The following is a 25,932-nucleotide window of genomic DNA, read 5'->3' as shown; positions in this document are numbered from 1 at the left end:
AAGAAGGGGGGAGGGGGGTTCGTACCTGGGCCGGGCGTGTCGCGCGTAGGGCCGCGCGTTGCGGTACACGTGTCCGCCCTGCGACACCAGCGTGCCCAGCGAGTGCGCCGAGTCGGACGACGCCGACAGGCGCCCGCTCAGCTCCAGCCGGTCGTCGTTCGTGGGCGTCCTCTCGCCTGCGGAAGGTGTCTCGTACAATATTTGCAGAATAAAACATACTAGATTTCAGAAAAAAGCGACAGCAGCGACATATGATCTCACCGTCCCCGTCGACGCTGCCGATTGGAGTCCTCCTCGTGAGGTCGGGACTGCTGCCCCAGGGACTCAGTGCGCCCAGGGGGCTGGACAGACCCGCCGTAACCAGGGTGTCGTCATCGGAATCTAAATAATGACTTGGATATGTACAAGATGTAAGAGCTTTATAACCACATCCGGACGCCGCCTTCTCACCAGAGATTTTACCAACAATTAACGAGGCTCGTTATTAGTTACCTCTTAACAGATACTGAGCAAATGTAATAACTATTGAGGAAATCCATCGTTTAAAATAAAACAGGATGGTAAGTAATATCACTTTAACAGCTAAAAGTAAATATTAGATTATAAAAACGGAAACAACACATATATATTATTATATATACTATATATGTACAATTGTAAATACATACATATATGATATAAGTAGGCGGACAGACAAATGAGCCACTTGATGGTAAGTGGTCACCACCGCCCATAGATGTAAGAAATATTAACTATTCCTTACATCACCGGAGCTAAGAAGTTAGGTCCCTTGTGCCTGTAATTGCACTGGCTCACTCAGCCTTCAAACCGGAACACAACAATACTAAGGTATATAATATTGCTGCCTGGCGGTAGATTAGGATGAATGGGTGATAACTACTTACCCAGATGGGTTTGCACAAAACCCTACCACCAAGAAAATATTTACCATCGTATACGTCGTAGAAATTTTCTTTTGAGTCGTTCGTCGACTGGGAGACCTTTTTCTTTCGTTTACTCTGTAAATAAAAAAAACTATTTTAATACTTTATTCATACATCCATATTATATAGTGATCAAGGTTATTTTTGCACAATGTGATTATTTATGGCAATACTTTACAAGTATATGAGCCGAGATGGCCCAGTGGCTAAAACGTATGCATCATAACCGATGATTTCGGGTTCAAACTCAGGCAAGCAACAATGAATTGTCATGTGCTTAATTTGTGTTTATAATTAATCACGTGCTCGGCGGTGAAGAAAAACATCGTGAGGAAACCTGCATGTGTCTAAAGTACCCGTCACGAGAAGCTATAAATTATGTAAACAAACATCTTTTACTAAGTAAACATTTTATACTGCGAGATAATAATAAATTGACCATATTCAATCGACATGAAATATAGACGGGTTATATGAAAGTAACAACCTATTTAATTTAGTCGGATCATATTTTAACGACGCAAAGCGCTATCGTTTGTGTTTTTTGGTACCGGAACGCGTCCGTCGCAGGGATTGTAAACTATCGGGACGCCATTTTGAAATAAACGCGTCATTCGAGTTTCGAATGCGTACGAGTTTGTTTGATTGCTTTGCATATATCGCGGATCTGGTTGTTATTGTTAATTTTACTTATGAATCTGACGAATAATTATTCTTAAATAATATATGTTAATTAATATTTGTTACTTAATAATTTATTAAATCTTAAATAAATTCATTTTTTTTGTTGGTCCAAATGTTGTGAACTCCTGAACACTTGTTTACAAAATTTATAGTTTCTCATGACGGTTACTTTACTGTCAATGTAATTCTGCTACATGTGTATTCCACCAAACCGCATTGGAGCAGCGTGGTGGAATATGCTCCAAACCTTCTCCTCGAAGGGAGAGGAGGCTAGGGCCTCCTACTTTTTAAATTTACAGGCTACAAATGTGATATAATACAAATATTTAGTGTTGAAAGTATTCCATATCATCTCATAATAAGGTGACTTGGCTATGCGAAATGTGGAAATGAGTATTATACAAACCTTGGTCAGCTCCTCCGCCACCGACATCTCCAGCGCGTGGTGCGTGCGTGCGAGCGCCGCCAGCGCCTCCTCCAGCACTCTATTCCTCTCTATCTGCGAGCGCATTTAACACTTTACTAGCACTTATAATATTTGTATTTGTATCATTCATTATTAATTAAATAAATATAATTGCTTAAAAGTCATCTACGCTTATAAACGCTTCCACTGTAAGTAATACTAGCAATTACTTTCTTACGATCCATACAAAATTTCACACTAAATTTAACCAGCGGCTAAGGGAACTATAATGCTATGCTCCTCATGCCGATTACGTAACAACAATCTTTTGCTTTAATCATTCTCCGTATATTGTTTGGTGACGACCATGACGTGTCTTGGGATACAAGTTGAATAGTTAAATTTGGACGCATAAACGGCCTAAAATCTAAAGGTGTCTGAGGCCCCAAAGCAACAGACGAGTGGATAAGAAATTCCATATAATTATTTAACAAATTAATTTGATTTGACATTGTCATTTCTGAAATGTCAATAACTTATCAACTTATTACAATTGGAGCATATCTACGATAACAGGGGGGGGAGGGGGTCGTACCTGGCGGGCGAGCGCGTGCGAGTCGCGGTCGCGCGCCTGCGCCACGAGCGCGGCGCAGTGCCGCAGCGCCGCCAGCGCCGTCTGCCCCGAGCCGCACGCGTGCTGGAAGCGCTAACACACCGCCCTACTCGCGCGCGGCCCTCGCGGCCCCGCGACCGGCGCGCCCGGTCGACGGGAGCTCCTCGAGTCGCGCGCCCGGATTGAATCAAAATACAAGGCTCCTACGAGCGCTCTTGTATCGTCATGTAGTATGACTTTCTATTATATACAAAAACCATACAGCCTGCCGTCCGTCCGTATTTGCCGTCCCATCGGATTATGAGGAAGAGCTCTAGAGCTAGCGCCACCTGAGGGTGAGTGGTAGTGGAGTATAGTCAGTCAGTGCTCTATAATATGCAGAGCCTCAAACGGTCAGGACGAATGTATTATTTGTGTAATGTCTGAACTCAATGAGTAAGTTCGCGTAATACGCCATCAGCGAGGCGGAGGGCGGCGCACCATGCAGGCGGAGTGGTGCAGCGAGTTGCCGACGGTGACGCTGCGGTCGAGCGCGGCCACGATGGCGCCGCACTCGCGCAGCTGCGTGTCGAGCAGCGCCAGGCTGTTGGTGGCCGTCGTCAGCGCGTCCTGCATCGAGCCTGCGCCGGCGGACGGTACTCGCATAAGGGCATCGATAAGGACTCTTCTTTATATCGCAATAACTCGATTGTAAAGAGTTTATATTCTACCTTTATATTCTTTACTTCAACTTAAAGATTATATATTCGAGATAATGTGTGTGATTTTAATTTCGTCTTTCGATTTTTAGTTACAATTCTATACAAACATTTTACTTGGTGGTAGGGCTTTATGCAAATCCGTCTGGGTAGGTACCACTCACTCAACACATATTCTACCGTCAAACAGCAGTACTCAGTATTGTTATGTTCCGTTTTGAAGGGTGAGTGAGCCAGTGTAACTACATGTACAAGGAACATAACACATTAGTTCCCAAGGTTAGTGGTACATGTAAGGAATAGTTAATATTTCTTACAGTGTCATTGTCTATGGGCGATGGTGACCACTTACCATCAGGTGGCCTATATACTCGTCCGCTAATATACACCTGCACAAAACATTTCATATGGCAGAGAAATACTCGACTAAAATATAAAATACAAAATATTAATTGTTCACTCACCTTTGAATCAAATCGATATTAAAGGTATTTTTCTCAATTATTTAGTATCGGTTTACAGTAAGAGGTGACTTATATAAAGTCATCGCAGCGGACTCCTTACCCAGCGGCTTGCACTCGTCCTCCAAGTCCTCCGTGGCCTCTTTAGCGGTGTCGGGTCCGGCGCCGGCCCACAGGTAGTGTCCGGAATACGCGATGTGTTCCTTTAGTGCCGTTACCCATGACTAGAAACCAATACACATATCGATTTTATATTTTATGATAAATATATAGTCAATTCTAATCACAGGGAGGAGGAGAGACCAATAAACAACCATGACCTTGAAATGACCGACTATAATTACACAATACTTTAATAATCTGTGGTATTAGCAATAGACATGTAAAATCAAAATGGCGGTTTCAATATCGACGAAGCTGTTATCGAAAATATTTAAGTACGATTTATTACCATTGGAATTTAATTGTTATAGTGTTGAATTTTTTTTAAAAATATATTAATGAAGAACTGTTTCTAGTACATAATACTTTATTAATTACTTGTCGTGATAAGTAACGTTATTTCAAGCAATTGTGCACCTGTCTACAAGCGGAGACGTTGCCTCCCTGCGGTACAGCAAGGCGATGGTTGTCTCCGTCGCTGTAGGCGATCACAATGAGTGCGGGTTCGGTGTCAGGCGCTGTGAACTTCGCCCCGTCCAAGTACTTGCGGTCCCGCCAGCGACCGCCCTCTCGAGCCGCTTCCGCTCTTGAGCCGTAGTAGAGCAGCACGCCACGCTGGAGGACGGCCTGAAGAACAATTATTCTATAAGTCATTGTTGGAATCGGTAAAAACACTGAAGTGTTTAATGATTGGGATTAAAAAGCGGAAACTACATTTAAAAAATAATTCGTTATGTTTACATCAGTTATAACGTTTACTTTTTTATTTTATTGAATCACTGGCATTTTCATACATTTTCCCTAGTGATGACGTTGTTTGCATTAATGAATCATAAATACTCGTTAAAAGTGATGACAGTATAGCACATCAATACAATTTTACCAACTAGGATCTAGCGGTATGTTTAACCAACGGGAATTACTTCTAAAGTTTAATGAGCAAGTCAAATTACAGTGTTTGGTAGCCCATTCGAGATGTAAGAAATAGTTCAGAAACGTTGTCAATATTTATTTTCAAAAACCACTTACTGCCAGGACCATTTGTTCGTCTGCTTTCCTAAAACAGTTTTTTTTTTAAATGAGCAAGTAGTCGCACAGTCTCTTGCGTTATGCGATGCGTCACCGCGCTTTATCTGAACGCTGCGGTAAATGTTTCATAGTATCAAAAGCGTGGCGCAGTATGACGCCAACGGTCGTGAATGATGTTTGACGTCAAAACTATTTCGAAAATCTTTACTAGTCTTCAGTTTAAGTCTATTTTATTTAAATCAGCTATCTTAAGCTACGTACATTTACATTAACAACGTATAAGCTACATCAAACGTCATAGACAATGTCATAAGATACTAATCTCGCAATAAGTAGTCTGTCGCAAATGAAGTTTTATGGTCAGAGAGTTTATAGTCGTAATGTGCAAACTCAAAACGTGTAAAGTGAAGAGGAGCACGGACCCACATGGGGCGCCAGCCGAGGAAGCGCGAGCGCTTGAGCAGCGGGCCCTCGAAGCGCGCCGCCGTGCGCTGCAGGCGCTGCACGGGCCGCACGCTCAGCACCTCGCGCATGTCGCCGTCGCGCGCCAGGTCGATCGCCAGCTGACCTGCGGGCCGGCGAGCCGCAAGGCGTTCATTCGTGCTCGCACGTGACAGGTCGCCCGTCGCGCACGGACCGACGCGGCCTCACCGTTGTTGTTCTTGAGCGTGGTGTCGACGCCGTTCTGCAGCAGCAGCACGGCGACGCGCGCGTGGCCGCGGTAGGCGGCGCAGTGCAGGCACGTGTTGCCCTGCGCGTCCGCGCAGTTTATGTTCGGGGGGCTCGATCCGCTTAGCTAAGAGATTAAGAATGAACAATACTTTTATATATTATTCTATAATATTCTAATTTTAAAGAATAAAAATTTGATTGAATAACTGTAATTATTTAAAGTTATTATTATATATAACGATGAGCCGGCAATATTGTTTGGTTCGGGGTTATCATCTTCGTCATACATGTTCACAAATAATACAACAAATCGATAGCAGGATTATCGTATATTGATTTTTACAATATTTCATTGGCCGCGACCACATCTGTCTTATTCTTCTTGACAACTGACATTTTATGTTTTTCTAACGTGACAAAGAGACGATTGACGTCACTGGCCATCCAGAATCAAATCTCAAAACTAAGAGATTACAATCAAAGTATTTAATTATTTGACGCTGCAACATATATATTATTTAAATAATTATTGCAGAATTTATGTCAAATTATAGCTTATAGTAATAAGAATTAATTCTAGCTTCATTTGATTTTTTATTATGCTCCTATGAACCATACTATGTTAGACATACTTTTGTAGGTAGCAAAAATAATTGTCAATACTAACCAACTCTTGTACTTCTTCAATCCGTCCCTCTCTGGCAGCTGTCAATAGTTTCCTCTCCCTGTCTCTCCTCTCTGCAAGGCCAGCTGCCTCCAGCAATCTCTGTACATCCTGGGTTTTGCACACATCTGCGGCCGTCCGACCTTCCCCATTCATTATATTTACATCTGCCTTGTAATTCAGGAGTAGAATCACTAACTCCTATAAATAAAACGATATTTAATAAAATATAAAATTAGTCGAGTTAGCCTAGTTGCTAGAAAACATTAATATTGATGAAAGTTTGCAGGTTTATAACTGGGCAATCTACTAAGTTTCATATGCTCAGTTTATGGTTTATAACCAACTTGTTCTTGGTGAAGCAAAATATTGTGAGTAAATTTGCATCTGTCATATAGAATTTCTGTCACTTGCATATTCACAAACGTGTGGTCAGGGTATTAGAATTTGTTCTAAACATAATCCTCAAAATAAGCCCTTTGTCCAGCACAGGGATGTTTACGAAAGTGTAATACTTCTATATTGAATAAAGGAATTTGATTTTTAGTTTTTTCTAGTTAAAAAAATATTATTGAAGTATTTTTAGTGATTCCAATAATTTATTTGATCAATATCCATTGCATGTCAATTTATACAATACACGATCAGTTAACAATTTCATTTTAACAAAATGTATCCACCAAGATTTGCTTATTACTTTAACCATTTGGAACAATTGACTTAACATACAATAGTAAATAGTTTACACTTGATTAAACCTGACCTCGTTCCCAATAAACGATGCCTTGTGCAAAGCAGTGTCACCAGTGTCGTTGACCTCATCTACGTCTACTCCAGCATCCAGCAGTACCTCCACTACATCCGTATGACCAAAATATGTAGCTAAGTGAAGAGGGGTCCATCCTAAATTGGTTTTGCTTTTACCTAGACATAAGTAAATTATTAGAATATTACAAAAATACTACATAAATGCTGAGTTCATTTGATATTAATTCTTATTATTAGATTATTTTTAAATATCAGCTTTGACTTCAAGGCTCAATCGCCGTATTCCATACAATCATTATATTAGATGAAACACACTACAAAAAGAATAAGTAAAATGCAATTGTCTAACTATGCTTAGGTATTTATTAATCAAAAGTTATAGTACAAATCGAAAAGAAATAATTTTCCACATTTGTCAAAATAAAATATTTTATAATATTATAGTAGTTACTGTCAGTGTTAATATACTTTATTGTACACCACTAACAAAAATACAGAAATCTTAGGATTAAATAAAACAAAAATAGAAATAATTCTCAAAACAAAAATATAACCAATTGTTTTATGTGTGTACAATGGGCGGAAATATCATAAATATAGACAAAATCAATCATATATATCTATTATACACTAATAAATATTTAAGATAATAAAATGTAGTCGTAACTATTAATGAAGTTTAAGTCATTCTAAAGAAAATATTACATTTTTTATAGAAGCATTGTAATAATAATATAACCGTAATCACGATAATTATTAATACTACCTTTATTTAGTTGGTGTATTTTATATTTTACGCATTAGGTTTTATGTATAACATGAAAGATTACCTTTACAGTTTATGTCCAATCTTAATTTTCCTTCCTTGTTAGCTTCTAAAAGAGCTTTTACTACAGACAATTCTCCATGCCTAGCCGAATACAAGAGAGATTCTTCGGCCTCCAAACCAGGATTTTCTTCTTTTGTAGACATATCTAATAAACTTTGTAAACAAAACAGTATTTAATATCTTACAGCATTAAGCGAACTCTATTCGAGATATTGTATCCCTTCAGTCACATCCGTTTAGTGGTTTTGTCCATTGACCTGGTATATGTGTAACCAACTAACCGACTTAAATATTAAATCACGAGAAATATATAAGTAGCTTTTGCGCAAAATATAAAATTGAAACTGTGAAATGCCAAATTTTGTTTCAGGTTCTGACAGTAAAACGAACGTCTGAAAATAACGGAACCGTATTTGATTTTAATTTGAGAATGAATCCAGTTAACTACGTTTTATTTTAGATATATATCATTCAATATATACATTATTTTGTATACTATGCAATATTCATTTGATAATATTACTTCATTGTATATTTTTGCAATTATTGGTTTGAGTTGTTATAATAAAAATTAACGGACGAAATGACGATCATACGACGTAAGACGTCAAATGTATTTCAAATTCAAATTGTAAACACTAGGCAATTTAAATAAGCAAAAAATTTAATTTAATTGTTAACGGCGGTAGTAGGAGTATTTTTTTAGAATTTTCCAGACGTACAAGTAATAATATTTATTTACTATGAATGATAACATAGAAAACTGTTGTCGTATTTGCTTGGATACGGAATCCAGGCATGTTTCAATAGTAGAAGACCAGACAATTTGTTTACACATCAAATCCTGCCTTCCAATCAATGTCGCTGTTAATGATAATTTATCTAAGTTAATTTGCGAAACCTGCGTATCACAATTGAACGAATTTTACAATTTTCAATTGAACGCCCGATGTTCACAAGATTGGTTGGAATCTTCTCTTCAAGAAAAAAGTAAAAAATCGACAGAGAAAATTCAAATTCAACCACTTCCAGACTCAGAATACAATTCCGATTCGCTCTTAGAATTCCTCAATAACACGGCAAACATAGAAGAATATCTCAATAACTTGGGTAAGGAAGACATACCATCTATAGTTAATATGTTGGATAGAACTGAGGGTTCTGAAATTATGAAAACAGTAAATAATAAGTTATGTAAAATACCGAGTCCAAAGAAGAAAGATTCGCTCAATAAGCCCATAAACATGGACATTGATGTATTAGACTCGGACATAGAAATTGTTAAAGAATTATTATCAAAAGAAATAGAACCCAATAAACAAATAAAAAATGCAGACAAATCTTTCTCTTGCTTTGCATGTAAAGCTAAATTCGATAGCATACATAAACTGTCCCATCATTTAAGCATCTGTGATAATGCCTTAAGAACTTGCGCTCACTGTAATGTTTTATTTGACTCAAAGCAGAAGATGCGACAGCATGCCCTTACACACAGTGTCATCACACCTTTGACTTGTAATTGCGGGAAACAGTTTGAAACGAGAGAAAAGCTTATTGCACATTGTAAAAAGTGTGAAATAGATCACATAGCTTCAATGGGTTTTGTTTATTCTTGTAAGCAATGCGGGGAAACTTTTAGTGAAAGATTTCAGCTCTACAAGCATGCTAAGGAACATGTATTGAAGTCCGAGGAGCGAGTCTGTGACATATGTGGTCATACATTCATCGGTGATGAGGCATTGTCCAATCATAGAAAAGAACAACATGATAATCCTGACAACATCTTATACAGGTGACATTTATCTATCTATTTTCAATATAACAACAATTATCTGAACAATTTCACTTTTATGAAAAATTATGTCATAATATTTTAATGAAATTATAAATATTAAACCAACACGTAAGATAAAAATTTGCATTTTATATTTTATTTAAAAAAATAATATAATAAACCATAAACAATTTCATCTATACCTGATTATAAAACTGCCAATATTCTTTGTTTTCTAGATGTAAAGTCTGCAGCTTCACATCACAAGACCGCAAAACAATATATAATCATGTTCAAAAGCATACAGAAATCAAAGCCCCTCAGAGACATCTGTGCGAATCATGTGGACGGAGCTTTGCATCACATGCAACTCTTCAACGTCATTCATTACAACATGCTCCAAAATGTCACAAGTGCCATATATGTCACAGAGGATTTTCAGATGTAAAGGCAAGAGATCAACATGCTATAGAGCACATTGAAATGGTAATGTGTGACAAATGTGGTCAGTCTGTTAACAATTATGAATTAAGCAAGCATATGTGCACTTAGCATTATTTGCTCTTAAAATTATGTTATTACTTGAAAAAAAGACCTTGAAATTAGTCTTTAGCACTCCAAATTCCATTATGTTTTTGCTTATATACACACATTACATTAGCAGCCTGTAAATTTCCCACTGCTGGGCTAAGGTCTCCTCTCCCTTTGAGGAGAAAGTTAGGAGCATATTTCACCACGCTGCTCCAATGCGGGTTGGTGGAATACACATATGGCAGAATTTAATTGAAATTAGACACAGCAGGTTTTCTCACGATGTTTTCCTTCACTGCCGAGCACAAGATTAATTTTATAGAAAAATGTTTTTGCTTAGTGAATTATAAAGTGTGGAAAAATATTGCCCACCTAATTAATAAATGTCTGTTTATACTCGACTGAACTGTGTAGTGGGCCATTGAAAACTGTCATAATTTTTAGAAGCCTACTACTACTACTATAAATATTTGTTATTTAAATATGCTTGTTATTTTAATATCAGATTATATACATTGCCCAATTTATAAAGATCCCAAATAGCTCAATGATTGAAACAACCAGAATGTTAATCAAATGTGGGGTTGAAACCCAGGCAAGCAATACAAAATTTTTATGTGCTTGTGTATTTAATTTGTGTTAACCAAAACCAGCTAAGTGCCACCAAAGCACATCAGAACCGATGAGCTTGGTGGGTATTTACAAAAGTCTTCCTCAAAAGGAGAAGAGACTTCAGTCCAGCAGCAGAACATTTAGATATTGTAAACTTTACTATACATTGTTAAGTATTAACTTGATTGTTATTGCAATTTTTTTTATTGTAATTAATTATCAATGTATGTGTGTCCGATACAAATTAAGGATTATCACACTATGAAAAAGGCTTTAATGTTTTATGTTTCTTTTTTTATAGGTAATAATTTTAAAATGTTAATAAAGTTAAAAACTATAAAGTAAGTATATATTTTATTGTATGTAATATATCCTAAATTCCTCAACAATTCATCTACAGAAGAACAAAATCATAAAATCAAAGAAATTAAGTAAGTACTTTTAGAAATAATTGATGAAAACATATTATATAACAAAAAAGCATATGAAATAAAACGTTAAAGAACTAACTGTATGTACATAATGAATTGAGTTTTTCTTAGCAAAAACAGAACCAGCCTCTATGGCCAAAATTAAAGAAGTCCGTGAAAATGATTCTTATTCTGTACGGCATAAAGTTGCAGAGATCAGTCAAAAGCTTCATCAATGTGGGCACACAAATGCATTTCTTGTTTTTTCTTATTCCTGAAAACAACAATGCATTTAATAAAATTGTAACAATAGCTTCAAACAGCGACTTCACCCACGTGTGAGGGAGAGGGGGCAGGGGTTAGGTACCCCTTGTACCTTTTCTGTAACCCTCACAAATTTCATGATCGGTTGAACAACAGGAATCACAGCAAAAGTAAACTTACACTCGTATTTATAATATTAATTAGGATAAACCTATATTGCTTATTATTTTAAAATGAGTTATCGTTTATTTGTTCTATAAAAAATAATTTTGACACAATATTTCTGTAGTTATTGTACTTCATAAGTACAGTATACAATAAACACGAGATCACTAAAGATTTAATACTTTTTTAGGCGATGCAAACTTTAACTAGTTACTCAGGACTGTGACATTGTAGCTCCATGGACGTACTGATTTTGATTTAGGTTTTTTGGTTTTAGGTGAATTGATCTATCGACGGACAAATGTCACGATTGCTCGTAAACATTAGCGTCGTTAAAAAAATTTACCATTACTTAGATTGCATAGCCAATTCGTTACCAACCTTGGCAGGTGGTAGTGGTGGTGGTAGTGGTTGTGTGCCTGTGGTTACACTGATTCGCATAGCCTTGAAACCGAAACCAAATAATACTTAAAATTGCTACTTGGTGGTAGAATATATAGTGTATGGGACCAACCTACCCAGACTTGCATAAAGCCTAACCACGAAGTAAAACTTACATCTAATTATATGCAATGTACGAGTGTTGTTTCTTTAGTTTGTCACTAAACATTATATACCTGCTATTATAATCCTCGCCGCTTCCTTAGCTGATGTTTGTGAGTACCACGACACAAAGCGATGAGATGGCGTCGGATATAGACCAGTGGAAACAGTTCCTAGGTAAACTGAAGTGGTATAGACGTCCTTTGTCCAAGTGTCTAGACGGAGTTCCTCACTTAAGGAGTCCATAAAACCTTTATTGTTAAAATATTAAAACAAGTATAAAAAATAAGATGTCTTTATTATACATTGAAAATTGTTTTATATAACAATAGTTCTTGGATATTATAGGGATAATTATCTAAAAGTAGAAGTAGGTACCTATACGAAATTAAAACAACGTTAGGTACCTACGTACGTATATACGTACAAACTCGTTACCTCTTAATCCGGATTTGGCAGCACAGTAAGGCACCATGTCTACATAGGGCATGAGACCTGCACTAGAGTTGATAGCAACAATATGCCCATGCCGCCGTTCCATCATGCTTGGTAAAAACGCCTGAATTACCTACAACGGAATATTAATTTTGCCAAACAACAAAACTCTTGACTTAATTTAAAAAAATATAAATTCATCATAGTCTACGTCACTACAGTCTAGAATCTAGATAAAGGGTACCGTAATGGAAAATGGGTTACCCAAATATGTCCCAGCAAATTGACTTCGATAAGCTTTGCAACATATTCTGGGCTAAGACGTAATAGTGGGGCAAAGGTCAGCTCGCCGGCATTACAGACGACCATCGTTACATCTACTAGTCGTCGAATGCCAATTGCCGTTGACGCCACTTGCTCACGCACTGTGACATCTACTGTGTATCCAAAGCACTAGAACCGAAAAAATATTTGGGAATTTCTAATATGAAAATACGGACATTGCTTACTGTTACTGTGTGAACCATTCAATCTGTAATGATCATTTAATATAGACATTAAATTTGATATAGAGTATGCTAAAGGCAGAGTTAAATTCGGGTTCCGTAGAACATTAAAAAGTAAATTAGTAGCAGCCTATTATACATGTTTCATGTTTATTTAGTGCTGGGCTCTCCGTTTGAGGAGAAGGTTCCGAAGTTTATCCCACAACGCTGCTCCAATGGATGGGTTGGTACATAAACATGTTGTGGATTTTCATCCTACACATTCAAGTTTCCTTAAGATGTTTTCCTCCACTGCCGAGTACGAGATGAATTATAAACGCAAATTAGGCACTTAATAATGAAGTGAAGAGTAAAAATGTTAAAATATTCACGTATTACAAAGATAGGAGCAATACATGTGAATATAAACATAATATAAAAATCATTATTAAACCAACATCTCCATCTTTTTTTCTAATCTCGTCGACAACAGCGTTGTTTCTTCGCGCGTCTTTGTCCCAACACACGACTGTAGCACCGAGCTCAGCGAACTGAATTGCAAGCTCCCTGCCTATACCGGAACCTGCGCCTGTTACCTAGAAATTAATTCAATATCACGAAATAATATTCGTACCCGGTATAACGTATCGCACGTACAAATGACAAAAACAAATGAGAACTTGGTTTTAATTAACATTAATTCATAATCATAATTGTTATAAAAAATTGTCAATAATAGGTACCAATATGGTTTCTCCATGCAAACTTTTCATACTTTCAGGAATAATGGTTCGTGCAACAGCCATAACACACGTGCAAAATAATTTCAGAACCAGGACGAAAATATCAAGCGCCCAACGTGGTATTGCTGCTAACTTTCCATTTCCCAACCAAGGCAGTATCCATATTTCCTGTAACTTCCTAAACTTCCTAGCTATCGAACCAATGATACGTAAAAATATATTCCGCCTATACATTAAGTTAAGATAAATCTATTCTAAAAATCTCAAAACGATCGTTCATTATAATTGTAAAACTTTGATCAAAGATGATGGAATCACTGGATTTGACATTAATTACAAGTAAGACATTGTCTCATTTAAAAAAAGAATTCGCCTCAAACAAACTTAACGGTCAAACTATACATTTAATTTAAATGATTCGGAATATCCATTAAAAATAAAAAAATAAGTATCTCTAAAATATCTAAAAATATTACGAAATTTATTGCAATTAAAAAGATTTATATTAAAAATGAAACTTAATATGACACCAGGCTTGATAAATATAATTTAAAAAAAAATGACAGATCAAATTAGTGTGGTGCTTATCGTACGAAGTTTATATCATATACGTCTTATATGCCTGTTTGCGATAATAATAAGAACGTTTGCAAAATATAAAGATCTGATCTCATATTGTCATATCTAGATAATGGCTAAACCATTGCAAAAAGAAAGAGAAAATAGATCAGCAGAGAAAAAGGATTATAGCTTCCACCCATATAATTTAACACCAGAGAGCGCTCATACTGCAATATTGCTTTTAGAATCAGCTGAATCTGAAATACTATGCCAGGTAATATAATATTAAATTTGTAGCAGCGTTATCAGCGGTTCTGCGGTAAAAAAAAATATATACGGACAATTAAAACGTACAATAATAATTTAATTTGTAGTTTTCTTAAATAAATAATTATGTTAATTCAATTAATTGAAAACTATTTTCGAAATTTATTTCGTTTGTTTTATTATTTTTATTTCGAGATGGCCCAGTGGTTAGAACGCGTGCATCTTAACCGATGATTTCGGGTTCAAACCCAGGCAGGCACCAATGAAATTTCATGTGCTTAATTTGTGTTTATAATTCATCTCGTGCTCGGCGGTGAAGGAAAACATTGTGAGGAAACCTGCATGTGTCTAATTTCAACGAAATTCTGCCACATGTGTATTCCGCCAACCCGCATTGGAGCAGCGTGGTGGAATATGCTCCAAACCTTCTCCTCAAAGGGAGAGGAGGCCTTTATCCCAGCAGTGGGACATTTACGGGCTGCTAATGCTAAAAAAAAAATATTTTTATTTCACATTACAATCCTTACAAAAATCTTAGTAGGTGTCATTTTATATTCGCGTATCAATATTTTTATGTTAAATATAAATTTCTTGTACTAGACACTTCGGGCAATAACGAAGTTCGCTGCTCAAGAGATTCAAAATCGCTACGTATTATTCAACTTGAACGCTATAAAATACATTCTACCGCATATCGAACATCCAGAATTGAATATAAAACGGTTTGCTCTCAAAGCACTGGCTCAGCTATGCCAGTTACCTCAGGGGCCCGAGCAAGTACTCTTCAATCCGCAGAATCTAAGGAAAATAGCTTTCATGCTAGCGAAGGTAAACAAACATACTACACTATTATATAAAGCTAAAGAGTATTTTTTTTTGTTTAAAAGCGCTAATATGCGGATACGGTATATCCCCAGATCAGATTTAAAATTTCAAGTAGCGTACGTACATCGAATATTATTTATTTAGAAAGGTATACAACATCACGGTACACCCATAGAGGCGAACCAGTAACCAGACTCATCTTAACCCAGGGCGCAAGGAGAGCATAAAATCCGGTTCATTTATATGAACGTTATTATATAATTTGATTTCCATTACCAGATTTTTATTTGATGACACAATCAGATATTTTAATATTATTTAAATATTAATGTTCAAAAAGAATGTTTCTGTAAAACTTATAGTTAATTACTAGTCATATATACTTTATTTTTCATTACAAGATTAACTAATATTGTTGCTATTATTCATCAGATGGAAGACATATTTGTACTCGAGTTTGCGTCTCTCGTGCTGTCAGAGCTGACCAGAGAGCCCCTTGGCTGTGAGCAACTAGTTTCTGCAAATATTCTCAACAGTTTGTGTTCGCGTATGAAAAACAGTCTCGATCCCGACGTTCAGAAAAATTGTCTTCAGGTTAAAATATACATTTTAATTGGAAACTTAACATTGCACTTTTATTTGATAATATAGTTAGTGATGACCACCAAATACAAATTAGCGCTGTAAGAAATATTAAACATCACTTTCAACGCCAAAGCGCCACCAAACTTTAGAGCTAAAATGTTATGTCCCTGATGCCTGTAGTTACACTAGCCTATATAATTTCTAATGAGTGGGTGGTACCTACCCAGACGGAATTGTCCAAAGTTCTACCACTAAGAACGATGTTATAGCAGAAAAAGTTAAAGGATATCTGTATTATAAGGATTAGTTTTTATTAAAAATATTATATAGATTTTCAGTTTTGAGCTATAATGCCACAATTCAAGTCAAAGTAGTGTTGTCAAGAAAGGGAGTCTCCCATCTCTGCAGAGACTATACTTAACGCGGTCACTTTTAAAATGTGTATTTTCCGAATATGTTGATTTTGTAGTAAAAAGTGAATGTTATCTTTTTAGACTTTAAGCAATCTGCTTGAAGATCCGATGTGTGCTTCAGAAGTAACGAAGAATCAGCAATTCAGTTGGCCCTCTTTGTTGGCGCTAATGCAGAGCAAGTACCTGGCCATACAACACGCGGCTTTGAAAACTGTAGACCAGCTAATTTGTAGATACAAGGACCAAGTAGTCCAAAAAACTTTTCGGGCGTCTACAGGAGTGTTGGATCTTTGTGATATTTTGGAAGTATGTGAAACTAAATATTATTTTGTCATAATTCAAAAATATGTTGGAACTGCGTGGAAATTTCGTGCAATTTTTCTTTATGCTTAATCAGAATTTTTTTTACGAGTTCTGTGAGTTAAATGCAATAATGTATTGCTACAGAAATTTGATTAATGTTGCTTATTCATAAAGTTTATGAAGCAAAACATCAATAGACTAATTTCTAACAATTAAACCTAAGACTTTCAAGCCGAACGACTAACAGGAAATCATCCAGACATTACAATACAAAGCATATTTCACAATCATGTCTCATGATTTTGTCCCAAAATGCTCTTTACCTACTATTACAATACTTATTTTAAAATTAAAAAAAAAAAAAAATTTACCTATGATTTATATATTATGTATTAAACGATGTTGAAATATATATTTACTAATTGATCAGTCATATGAGTTCCGTGACGTCCACACTCAAGTTCTTGGAGTTTTACGAAACTACGCCGAGACTGAGGAGAATGCAACCCATCTTTACCAGTCGGGCTGTATGTTGCGACTGCTTGCATATCTCGAAATGGCTTTACCTGCTATGAAACCTCATTGTCTCGGAGTTCTTGCTAAGATGTCCTTCACATCTAATGGAAGAGATGTTAGTTAAATAATTTATAAATTATAACATCGTATTTTAAACCTAACACTCATACAATTTGTAAAATTAACTTAGTATCAAATTCATAAATGATACGTATGCTAAAAACCAAGTCTTGAAGAGGCCTATTTGAAAATACCTACATTTCAGCAGAGTGATAACTTTGTACTAGTTTATTGGAAACGGATATATTTAATGATAAAGATAAAATTAAAGGGATTTAAGAGGCTCCGAAGGCATTAAGCCGAAAGTGTACCTCCATTGTAGACATATGAAAAGTAAATATTACCACATCCATTACAAGTCTCGAGAGTCTAGACACAAAATAACTCGATCTCATAAAATGTCCGTATGACTCATAAATATGTCGTTAAAATTGTATTTTAGATGGATGATATTATTTTCTTGTAGGTTACTAATATATTACGTCAGGTGTTCATAATCCAATTGAAAATAGTTCCCAATTGTTCACATTTGCTTATTTTTTCTTTGTTATTCCCAGGCTCTTTATCAAACGGGCACAGACCTGGTGTTCTGCCATCAGTTGCTCAGTTCGAATGTGGAACTTCTGTCTGACGCAGCTATGGGCGTGGCGAACATGACAAAGCTGCTGCCGGCAGCTGTTCGCATGTCCGATACAAACATCATTGAAGCGCTATGTGGTAGCGTGTGCATATTATATCAACTAATCATATTAATCAGTTTATTTAACGTATATATAAAACCTTTTTTGTTTCAGCAATTTTAAGCGACGATGCAGCTGTTTGGTTTTACATAAGAATGAACGCTCTTCGGGCTTTGGGTGAACTGTGTCGGATTATACCAAAAGCTGCGTTTAGCGTCATCGAACCGAAAACTTTTTCATCTTTGCGGAATATAAATAAAAAATGTAATTCAGTAAATTTTTTTTACTAGACTTTTTAGTACTAAACTAACTGTAAAAATGTTATCACATATCTATCAAGTCATAATTAATCATAATTCAATATGATGGTATATAGTGTATAAGTATGCTAAGATCAGTCAAGATATCAGTTTTCTGATGCACCTACCATCGCAACCATCCTTCTTCGAAGTGAAAACAATATACCTACATACAAAGCGTAACTATATTTGCGCAAACATTTGTGCATTAAAATATTTAATGCGTAATACCAGATATATCATATATATGTCATATCAAATATTAATCCATGATGAAGGAATTTCATCTTAATTGTTGCGGTTTTTATATTGAAGTCTTTTTTTTTTCTTTAATATGCTAATAGACAAAGACACTCCCATTGAAGCCCAACGGTTAGCTGTGCAATGTTATATAAATCTCCAGAACTACCACGTAAGCACTGCCGCTATGCTCAATGCGGAATTCATGCAAGAATTAGTTAATATTTTGCAGGTATGAATATCACTTAATAGAATAGAAAATACAAAAGCCGTTGTAATTATTTTTTAACCGTTGTGTATATAAGCATGGATCATTATTGAAAATTTGAAAGGACTCTAAAGGACATATTCACTCACGAAGGCGCGTTCCACGTTAAAATAAATATATCGCCGTTCATTAGTAATGATTGACACTCGTGCTTATAAGATGTCTCAGTGAGCGTATACGATTAACATAAGAGAAAAGACGGCAAAAATAATTACAAATTAAATTATATTATTACATTTGTTTTTAAGTTCTATGTGGAGACGTGACGTGACATAAAAGGGCGCGCTTTCGGGGGGAATAGATATAATAGGAAAAGAAGTATCTGCGTCAATTATCATAAAAAAGTAATATTCCTAGCCAGGAATTGAACCAGTTAATTTTTAAACACAATTTAAAATTAATAAGAATCAAATTCTAGGAAATAATGACATATTGCTAATTTAAGAAAAATGTTTAATCTTAATATTACTTATTTGAAGTCATGTATCTATTACCTTGTTCGCAAAGACGCTACGTACATATATCCTGTACGAAAATATACAAATATGAAATCTAAGATTATTTATCATTTATTTATATATATTATTTATTATATTTCGTTTTCCTTCAGCGTATCGACATTAGGCTAAAAATAATGACTTGCGCAGTATTAAGCGGACTCATGAAAGAGGAAATTGCAAAGGATTTGTTTACGTCAAAAGAAGGTGAAGAGGTAACACAATTATTAAATATTTGTATAATTTGAAAATCAATGAGTCAACGCCATCTTTAGCCGGCTACTGTAGTACTGTAAGAAAATATCGCAAGTCCTTGTCAGTGTGCCAGCAATCTTAGAAACTAATATATTCATTGAAATTTTAATAATCGTATCCTTTCAAACAAACACTAAACACTGATATCCATATTTCTTACTTTAAAAAATGACCAACTTAGACATACAAACTTTGACCGTTTTGACTTACCCCATAGGAAACAGAGATATACAGTTTTCGTCCTTAGGACTCTCTTATATAAGTATCATAAGGAATTCCTGTGCCAAGTGTCATGTTAGACTCAGCGGTTTAGTTTACGTATGTTTATTTTAAGTAAATATTATTTATAGGTTGTGTCGAATAATCTACGGATAGAACACATTGGTCTTCGCACAGCTCTGTGCACGCTTATCTGTGCAAGTGTTACCGATGAAGGGGCGGATGTTTATCTCGAATTGGGCACTATACATTAGTAAGATCACTTTTATTATAACATATTAGTGCCATAGTTCCTAAGCATATTTCTATTGGTTATTAGTTAAATATAGTGTAAACTTTTTAAAATGACGGGTAATGTACGTGTACGCTTAAGAATTTTCCCTCATATGATCGAGAATAAAATGTGAGACTCGCCGGTGCCTAGACCTTCTGTTGAATTCTATTAGATACACCGGAGTACCCTCTAAAAAATCAGAAGCATATACTGCGTCTCTTCTGGATGCATCACGGGATCGATTGCGTATGCTACCGTGACGCTTCAACGGTTAGCACGTCTTGCGGGCTTCAAGCTAGAGGGATTTTTCGGGCACAGAGAACACTCTTAACCCCGGCGACACTTACGGTTCGGCGGAGGCTCTATCCTTACGTTTCTGTTTCGCGGCCGAAAATCTAGCATCTCTCGTTGCCGAACATGGCACACGTTCGGCAGAAAGAGACGGTTATGGTGGAACGGGCTATCTCAGTTCTAAAGAACATTGAGTGGTCAGAATCTGATTAGATTTTAATTAATTTGTACCTATTTGCACGCCGAAATTTTGTAATTAAAAGTTTATAAAATGCAAGATTTCTAATTTTTTATTTTATTGCTACTTCAGTTGGAATTTTTGATGTTCATAAATAAGTAAGTAGATGCTATATTCATATTTACAATTCTTTTGATTTAGTAATTTTTTGTTCTAAATGTTTGTAGTATGGTAGAAAACAAAAAGGCGAGATATGTTGTTAGCGCATGGGAACCAGCATTGGAATCAATTTTCCGACATCACCCATCCGCCAAGTTCGCGTACACTGGTCGTCTGGATATCAATGACTTTACTAAGGTAACATCTATAATAAGAATACTTGATATTTCTTTGATATTTGCATATTCTTTACGCAGTTTTATAAATGATAATAAAAAATACGTATTCCAGGATGGATTCTACGTACAAAAACACTTGGGCAAAATGTTCCCTACAATACAAGCGCTTTCAAACCTTCATCCTCCTCATCGCGACCCTGTTTTCTTCTGTATGTTTCAGCAGCCTTACGAAACATCCGCCATGGATATGAGATCGCAACGTGAGTTACACTCTGCTTCACAACTCCATCTTAAGCCCAACAAGCAGTGTTTCAATCTCCCCTCAAAAAAAAATTTTTAAAATCTCTTCTGACGCGCCTGACCTCTCTAGATCACCATCGGCGAGGGCCTCATACGCGCGGCTAATGGGCTTTTTTTGCACCCTCTGTACCCGCTATTAAAATGTTTATATCGACTCATTCTAGGATTTACTTTAATAAATATTATGGTGTTCTATTAGTCCAAAAGTTTGAGTAGTGCGCTTAATATTTATTTATTTTATAAAATTGGAGAGTTTGTACAGATAGACAAATTATTTGATTACTTCAAATAGAAATATATGGTCAACCGCATGACAGGCATGTTAAGTATAATTTGAATATGTACACATATTCAAAATTGACTGCGGGTTAAAGCTATAAAAAATTAAAGTAATTAGTATGAAAGCGACTCAAGGAGTCCTGTCTCATTAAGTTTGATTTTTATTGTAACTATTTATTTTATTATTTGGAAAATACCTAATATCCTCTACTCTGTCTAAAATGTTTGTAAACTTTATCAGAGTCAAAGCTGACGGTTTCACCGTCGAGTCGATTACACTTTCCCTTAATGCCCGATGATTCAAATCTTCGAAATTATTTGCTGCGTTTGCGAATTTGGTTCGGCGATCCGTAAGTCCTGTAATTTATTTTAATTCATTAATTGTTATTGTTATATTATATAAATGTTATAAAATATTTTATATATATAATTATTGAATAATAAGTTTATGAATTTACCTTTTAGTGCAAAATCATTGCATTACTTCGAAATCGAAGATGCACATTACGAAGTGAGGTAAGATGTTGAAATAATCTTGATACAGGATAGTGATAGAGATCTTTTGTGTTTTTGGCGAATTTGATATGATAATATGTACAATAGTTTTATACAACGTCAAATTTAATAGATATCGAGATAAATGCGATGAAGTTTCATCTTCCTTAAAGCAAAGAGCTCAGATGCTGGGCGAGTTTGTGGCGCAGCAAATGAGTGGTTTGACTCAGGAACGTGACTGTTCCATGCCCAGTGTCAACCTGCATTTAGTGGACTTGATGGTAAATAATATGAGAATGATTTTATCGTAACTAGCTCGTAGCCATTACTCTGTTCGCGCATAAAATATAGCATTAATAAGAGTTCTAGGTCTATACCAAAGTTAATCAAAATTATGCTAGTTGTTTTCGTGTGAAACGTAAGAGACCAATGGATTATTTTTTATTATTTATTATGATACAAACTACTTTGTTATATATACACGGATATATAAGAACGTAATTGGCGGATTTGACGGAAAGCTTATAAAATAATTTACATTTTTTCATATTTATTCTATCGTAAATGTAGTTTTAGAAGATTTTGTGGGTAGGTATTGCACTTAAAAATAAAGTTTTAGTTTTATTTTACCAATAAAATAGAAATGCGAAATTAGCTCTGTCTGTAGCTCTTTAACGGCCAACGAATTTGATGAATTTTGGCGTGAATCGAGTTTGAACTCCAACGAAGAACCTAGGCTACTCTATTACGCCTAATACAATCCCTTAAAATGCAAGCGAAGCCGCAGGCGACAGATAGTTTAGGATTATTTATTATGTTTCAATAATTACTATTCATATTTGTATCTAGAAAGCGTTAAAGTCATGTGTGATCGGTATTGGGTACGTCCGATGTGGAGGTCAACTGGAGCGAGCGTTGTTGTACAAAGTGTTGGCGGACCGAGCGGGTCTCCCGTGTTCTCTGCATCGGGCGTGCAGCGCGCACGCGTGGTGCGAAGTGGCCGTGCCGGAGTTGGATTCAGTATGTATAACTCCTATAACAAATTCTCCATTTTTATTAACTCAAATTACATTTATATTATGATGTGAAATGTTAAGAAGGTTCTTCTACAATAACTATATTTAGATTTTCGTTATAAAACTCAATTATTAAACATAAATGCAATTTTTTTTTAATTAACTTGGTTATTTTTATTATTAACAGTATTTAAAACGGGATATTTACTATGTTATTTATTTTTATTTGTTGGAGCTCGATATTTCGATATCGATGACAGTGGTAGTGGTAACCAGTGTTTACGCAGCAAACGTACGAGAAAGGAGGTAGTCCGATATGGACATTTCTAATGCCGTCAACGTCTACCCGCAAACGTCAGTCTCGTGAACAAGACATTCGTAGATAATGTCGAAATATCGAGCTCTAACAAATAAAAATAAAAAACATGGTAAATATCCCGTTTTAAATACTGTTAATAATACTTGCAATTGTTTTAAAATGTTGCGCTAAAATTTTTATAATGCTCCTAAAATTAAATGAGAAATTAATACAGTTAATATGTGAAGTATGTATGTATGTGTGTGTATGTATGTGTGTGAAGATTTATTAATAATTAAATTTTTTGATTCGCTTTATATTTATGATGTTCAGATAACCTAATTCCAGGCCTCTAAATCTTATTATATTCATACTAAATTTTTTAAAGTGATAACTTGTTATGGGAGAGTAAGCCATATCGTTACGTAACGCGTTACGCCGCCAGTCTTTCTGACTACTAATAATGTACTGACAGAAAATTCTAATGTACGATTACAAAGTCAAGAATTGCAACTAAGTATAAAATATATTTTATAATCAATAAAAGATTTTATTAATACATAATCTTTCCTTACATTATCATATTAATATAGGTACATAAAATTTAAGTAACAACCTAAGCTTGTCCCAAATTAAACAAGTTTAAGTTATTGCTTCTCTCGGGCGTCTCAAGCCGCACATTTAGATTTTTTTTTACCTTATGCTAGTATACGGTAATTTAAGGTAGAAATCTAAGTATTCATTATTAGTTTTGTAATTTAACGTTTGTTAACCTAATCTATAATGATATTCCAGAAGGAAGAATTCAAGGACAATGAGAACTATCCCGCTGGACTTCTTAGAGCGAACTACGTGGTTGATCTAATGGAACATCCAGGGAAGCTTTTACCTCGCCAGTCACCTGAGGCCAGACGCGTGTGCGGAGGCGAATGTTCGCCGTACACTACGCGTGAAAAACACACAGAATGTGATTGTGGCCTTGGAAAACGAGAAATGAAATGTAATTAATTCTAGTTTTGCTGTACGAGTAGAAAGTAGTATTACGTTCATTATGAGTTTAGAGGAAGAAGTTCCCGCTGACAATATTTGTAGGTATTGCAAGAAAAGGTATGAAACATCGTAAATCTAATAGTGTTCGGTACATTAACGTTGACGGAATTTTTTTTATTAATAAATATTGTTAATGTGTGTGGGTGGAGATTGAGCACTTACCATCAGGTGACCTATTTGCCCTTCTAGAAATCAGGCGCTGATATTGTTCTTTTAATACAAATACTCTTTCAAATTACTTAAATTCGCCAATTTACAAATTCATCAAGCAACATGACAATCATTATGGTCGTCCGAAATAATCCCGTCAGCGACATGCTGCTTACAAATCTTCATAGCCTTGCCATCACATATAAAGAAAAAAACTCCAAATTAGTCTGTACATACTTCTCGTCTTCTTGATCTTGATGCAACGAGTTTGTTACTTCTACTGACGCTCGCGCAAACAAGGCAAGAATACAATGAGTAGCCATTTTGTATTTTCTACGCGCGGTAGTGTTTGAGCGCATGCAGTATAATAGAACGTTCGTGTACGTTTTTATACGTTCATGATATATGGACAGAAGTGTGAAATCTGTTTGTTAATCAAAGTGTGTACTTGGAATGCGTGTTTGATCACATTTTTTTATGGATGGGAATGTATTAATTTAGGTAATTTCAAGGCTAAATAATAAAAGAAAATTTTCGTTAAAACGTTTTATTTCTTATTGTTATAAACACTGGCAGTAATTTACGTTTTAAAATAAAAAAAAATATACATTCAACGAGGTATAATAAATACTTTCATTTTTTAAGTAATTTAGGCACCAAAAGGCACATATCTCATAATGGACGGACGGACGATCACAAACATTTACACTTAAAACTATAATTGCCTCGACAATTTACAATTACTAAAATTTCACTTGGCTTTTTAAATCATACGCCAGCTGTACTGAAAATATTAAATACAATGTACTTTTAAAATAGTTTAAAATGAAAACAAAAAAAAAATATAAAAATAAAATACATAGTCGGTAACTTAATAAAATACGTTTAAAACTTGTTTCTTTCGTTCATAATAAGCTTAGAACTTAAGAGTATGTCAGTCTAAAGCACTTTAGCAATGGCAACATAGTTATGGACAACCTTACGTGGTAAATTTAACTAACGGTGGTCATACAATTGTTGAGAAAAAAGAGAACAAACATCTATACTAATATTATGAATGTGTTAGTAGCTCTGACTGTTTATCTGTTCCATGCTTATACGGCTAAGCCACTAAGCCGAATTTGATGAAATTCAGTATGAAGCAAGCTTAATCTCCAAGGAAGCAGATACGGTACTTTTTTTATACCGAGAACCTAAGATCGACCCCCCCCCCCCAAAACGCTTGCGAAACCGTATGCGAAAACTAGTTGTAAATATTTTTTTATTATGTGCGTGTACGTGCGCGATGTGGGTCGATGACGCAAAATTATAGCTGCCTACAAGTATTATATTATATTATCTATTTACTAGTTATAAACTCTCATTTCCTGTATAAGAGAAAAT

The 25,932-nt window shown here is 35.5% G+C and overlaps 4 protein-coding genes across 4 annotated transcripts in view; 2 read left to right on the top strand and 2 right to left on the bottom strand.

Moving 5' to 3' along the window:
• The window catches only part of LOC125067373 (oxysterol-binding protein-related protein 1), a 35,893-nt gene extending 25,931 nt beyond the window's left edge, over positions 1–9,962 (bottom strand). The window contains exons 1-14 of the mRNA XM_047675935.1: positions 9,908–9,962; positions 7,932–8,083; positions 7,097–7,257; positions 6,337–6,534; positions 5,649–5,793; positions 5,420–5,565; positions 4,386–4,595; positions 3,910–4,030; positions 3,128–3,267; positions 2,630–2,740; positions 2,035–2,127; positions 950–1,019; positions 262–381; positions 26–176 (exon numbers count right to left, since the gene is read on the bottom strand). Coding sequence (XP_047531891.1) covers positions 26–176; positions 262–381; positions 950–1,019; positions 2,035–2,127; positions 2,630–2,740; positions 3,128–3,267; positions 3,910–4,030; positions 4,386–4,595; positions 5,420–5,565; positions 5,649–5,793; positions 6,337–6,534; positions 7,097–7,257; positions 7,932–8,073 — 1,808 coding nt within the window. The 5' untranslated portion in view covers positions 8,074–8,083; positions 9,908–9,962. The remainder of the gene's footprint in view (positions 1–25; positions 177–261; positions 382–949; positions 1,020–2,034; positions 2,128–2,629; positions 2,741–3,127; positions 3,268–3,909; positions 4,031–4,385; positions 4,596–5,419; positions 5,566–5,648; positions 5,794–6,336; positions 6,535–7,096; positions 7,258–7,931; positions 8,084–9,907) is intronic.
• LOC125067409 (zinc finger protein 354B-like) lies at positions 8,607–10,466 on the top strand. The gene is made up of 2 exons (XM_047676009.1): positions 8,607–9,722; positions 9,944–10,466. Exons 1-2 carry the CDS (start codon positions 8,674–8,676, stop codon positions 10,254–10,256), a joined length of 1,362 nt encoding a protein of 453 aa, XP_047531965.1. The 5' UTR covers positions 8,607–8,673; the 3' UTR covers positions 10,257–10,466.
• Positions 10,467–11,362: 896 nt separating this feature from the next.
• LOC125066279 (17-beta-hydroxysteroid dehydrogenase 13-like) lies at positions 11,363–14,174 on the bottom strand. The gene is made up of 6 exons (XM_047674304.1): positions 13,893–14,174; positions 13,608–13,745; positions 12,929–13,117; positions 12,668–12,797; positions 12,304–12,480; positions 11,363–11,531 (listed from the first exon to the last, which is right to left on the bottom strand). The coding sequence occupies exons 1-6, from the start codon at positions 14,124–14,126 to the stop codon at positions 11,386–11,388; spliced, it is 1,014 nt and encodes a 337-aa protein (XP_047530260.1). The 5' UTR covers positions 14,127–14,174; the 3' UTR covers positions 11,363–11,385.
• Positions 14,175–14,583: 409 nt separating this feature from the next.
• Positions 14,584–25,054, top strand: LOC125066189. Its single transcript, XM_047674157.1, has 17 exons — positions 14,584–14,727; positions 15,321–15,548; positions 15,978–16,139; positions 16,625–16,849; positions 17,277–17,477; positions 17,980–18,139; positions 18,217–18,366; positions 18,746–18,873; positions 19,520–19,621; positions 20,012–20,133; positions 20,851–20,980; positions 21,074–21,235; positions 21,784–21,890; positions 22,006–22,056; positions 22,169–22,316; positions 22,885–23,055; positions 24,160–25,054. The coding sequence occupies exons 1-17, from the start codon at positions 14,584–14,586 to the stop codon at positions 24,355–24,357; spliced, it is 2,589 nt and encodes an 862-aa protein (XP_047530113.1). The 3' UTR covers positions 24,358–25,054.
• Positions 25,055–25,932: the final 878 nt, after the last annotated feature.

The sequence above is a fragment of the Vanessa atalanta genome, chromosome 1 (assembly GCF_905147765.1).
Source record: "Vanessa atalanta chromosome 1, ilVanAtal1.2, whole genome shotgun sequence".
Taxonomy (NCBI): domain Eukaryota; kingdom Metazoa; phylum Arthropoda; class Insecta; order Lepidoptera; family Nymphalidae; genus Vanessa; species Vanessa atalanta.
This window is presented reverse-complemented; position numbering and strand designations above follow the sequence as displayed.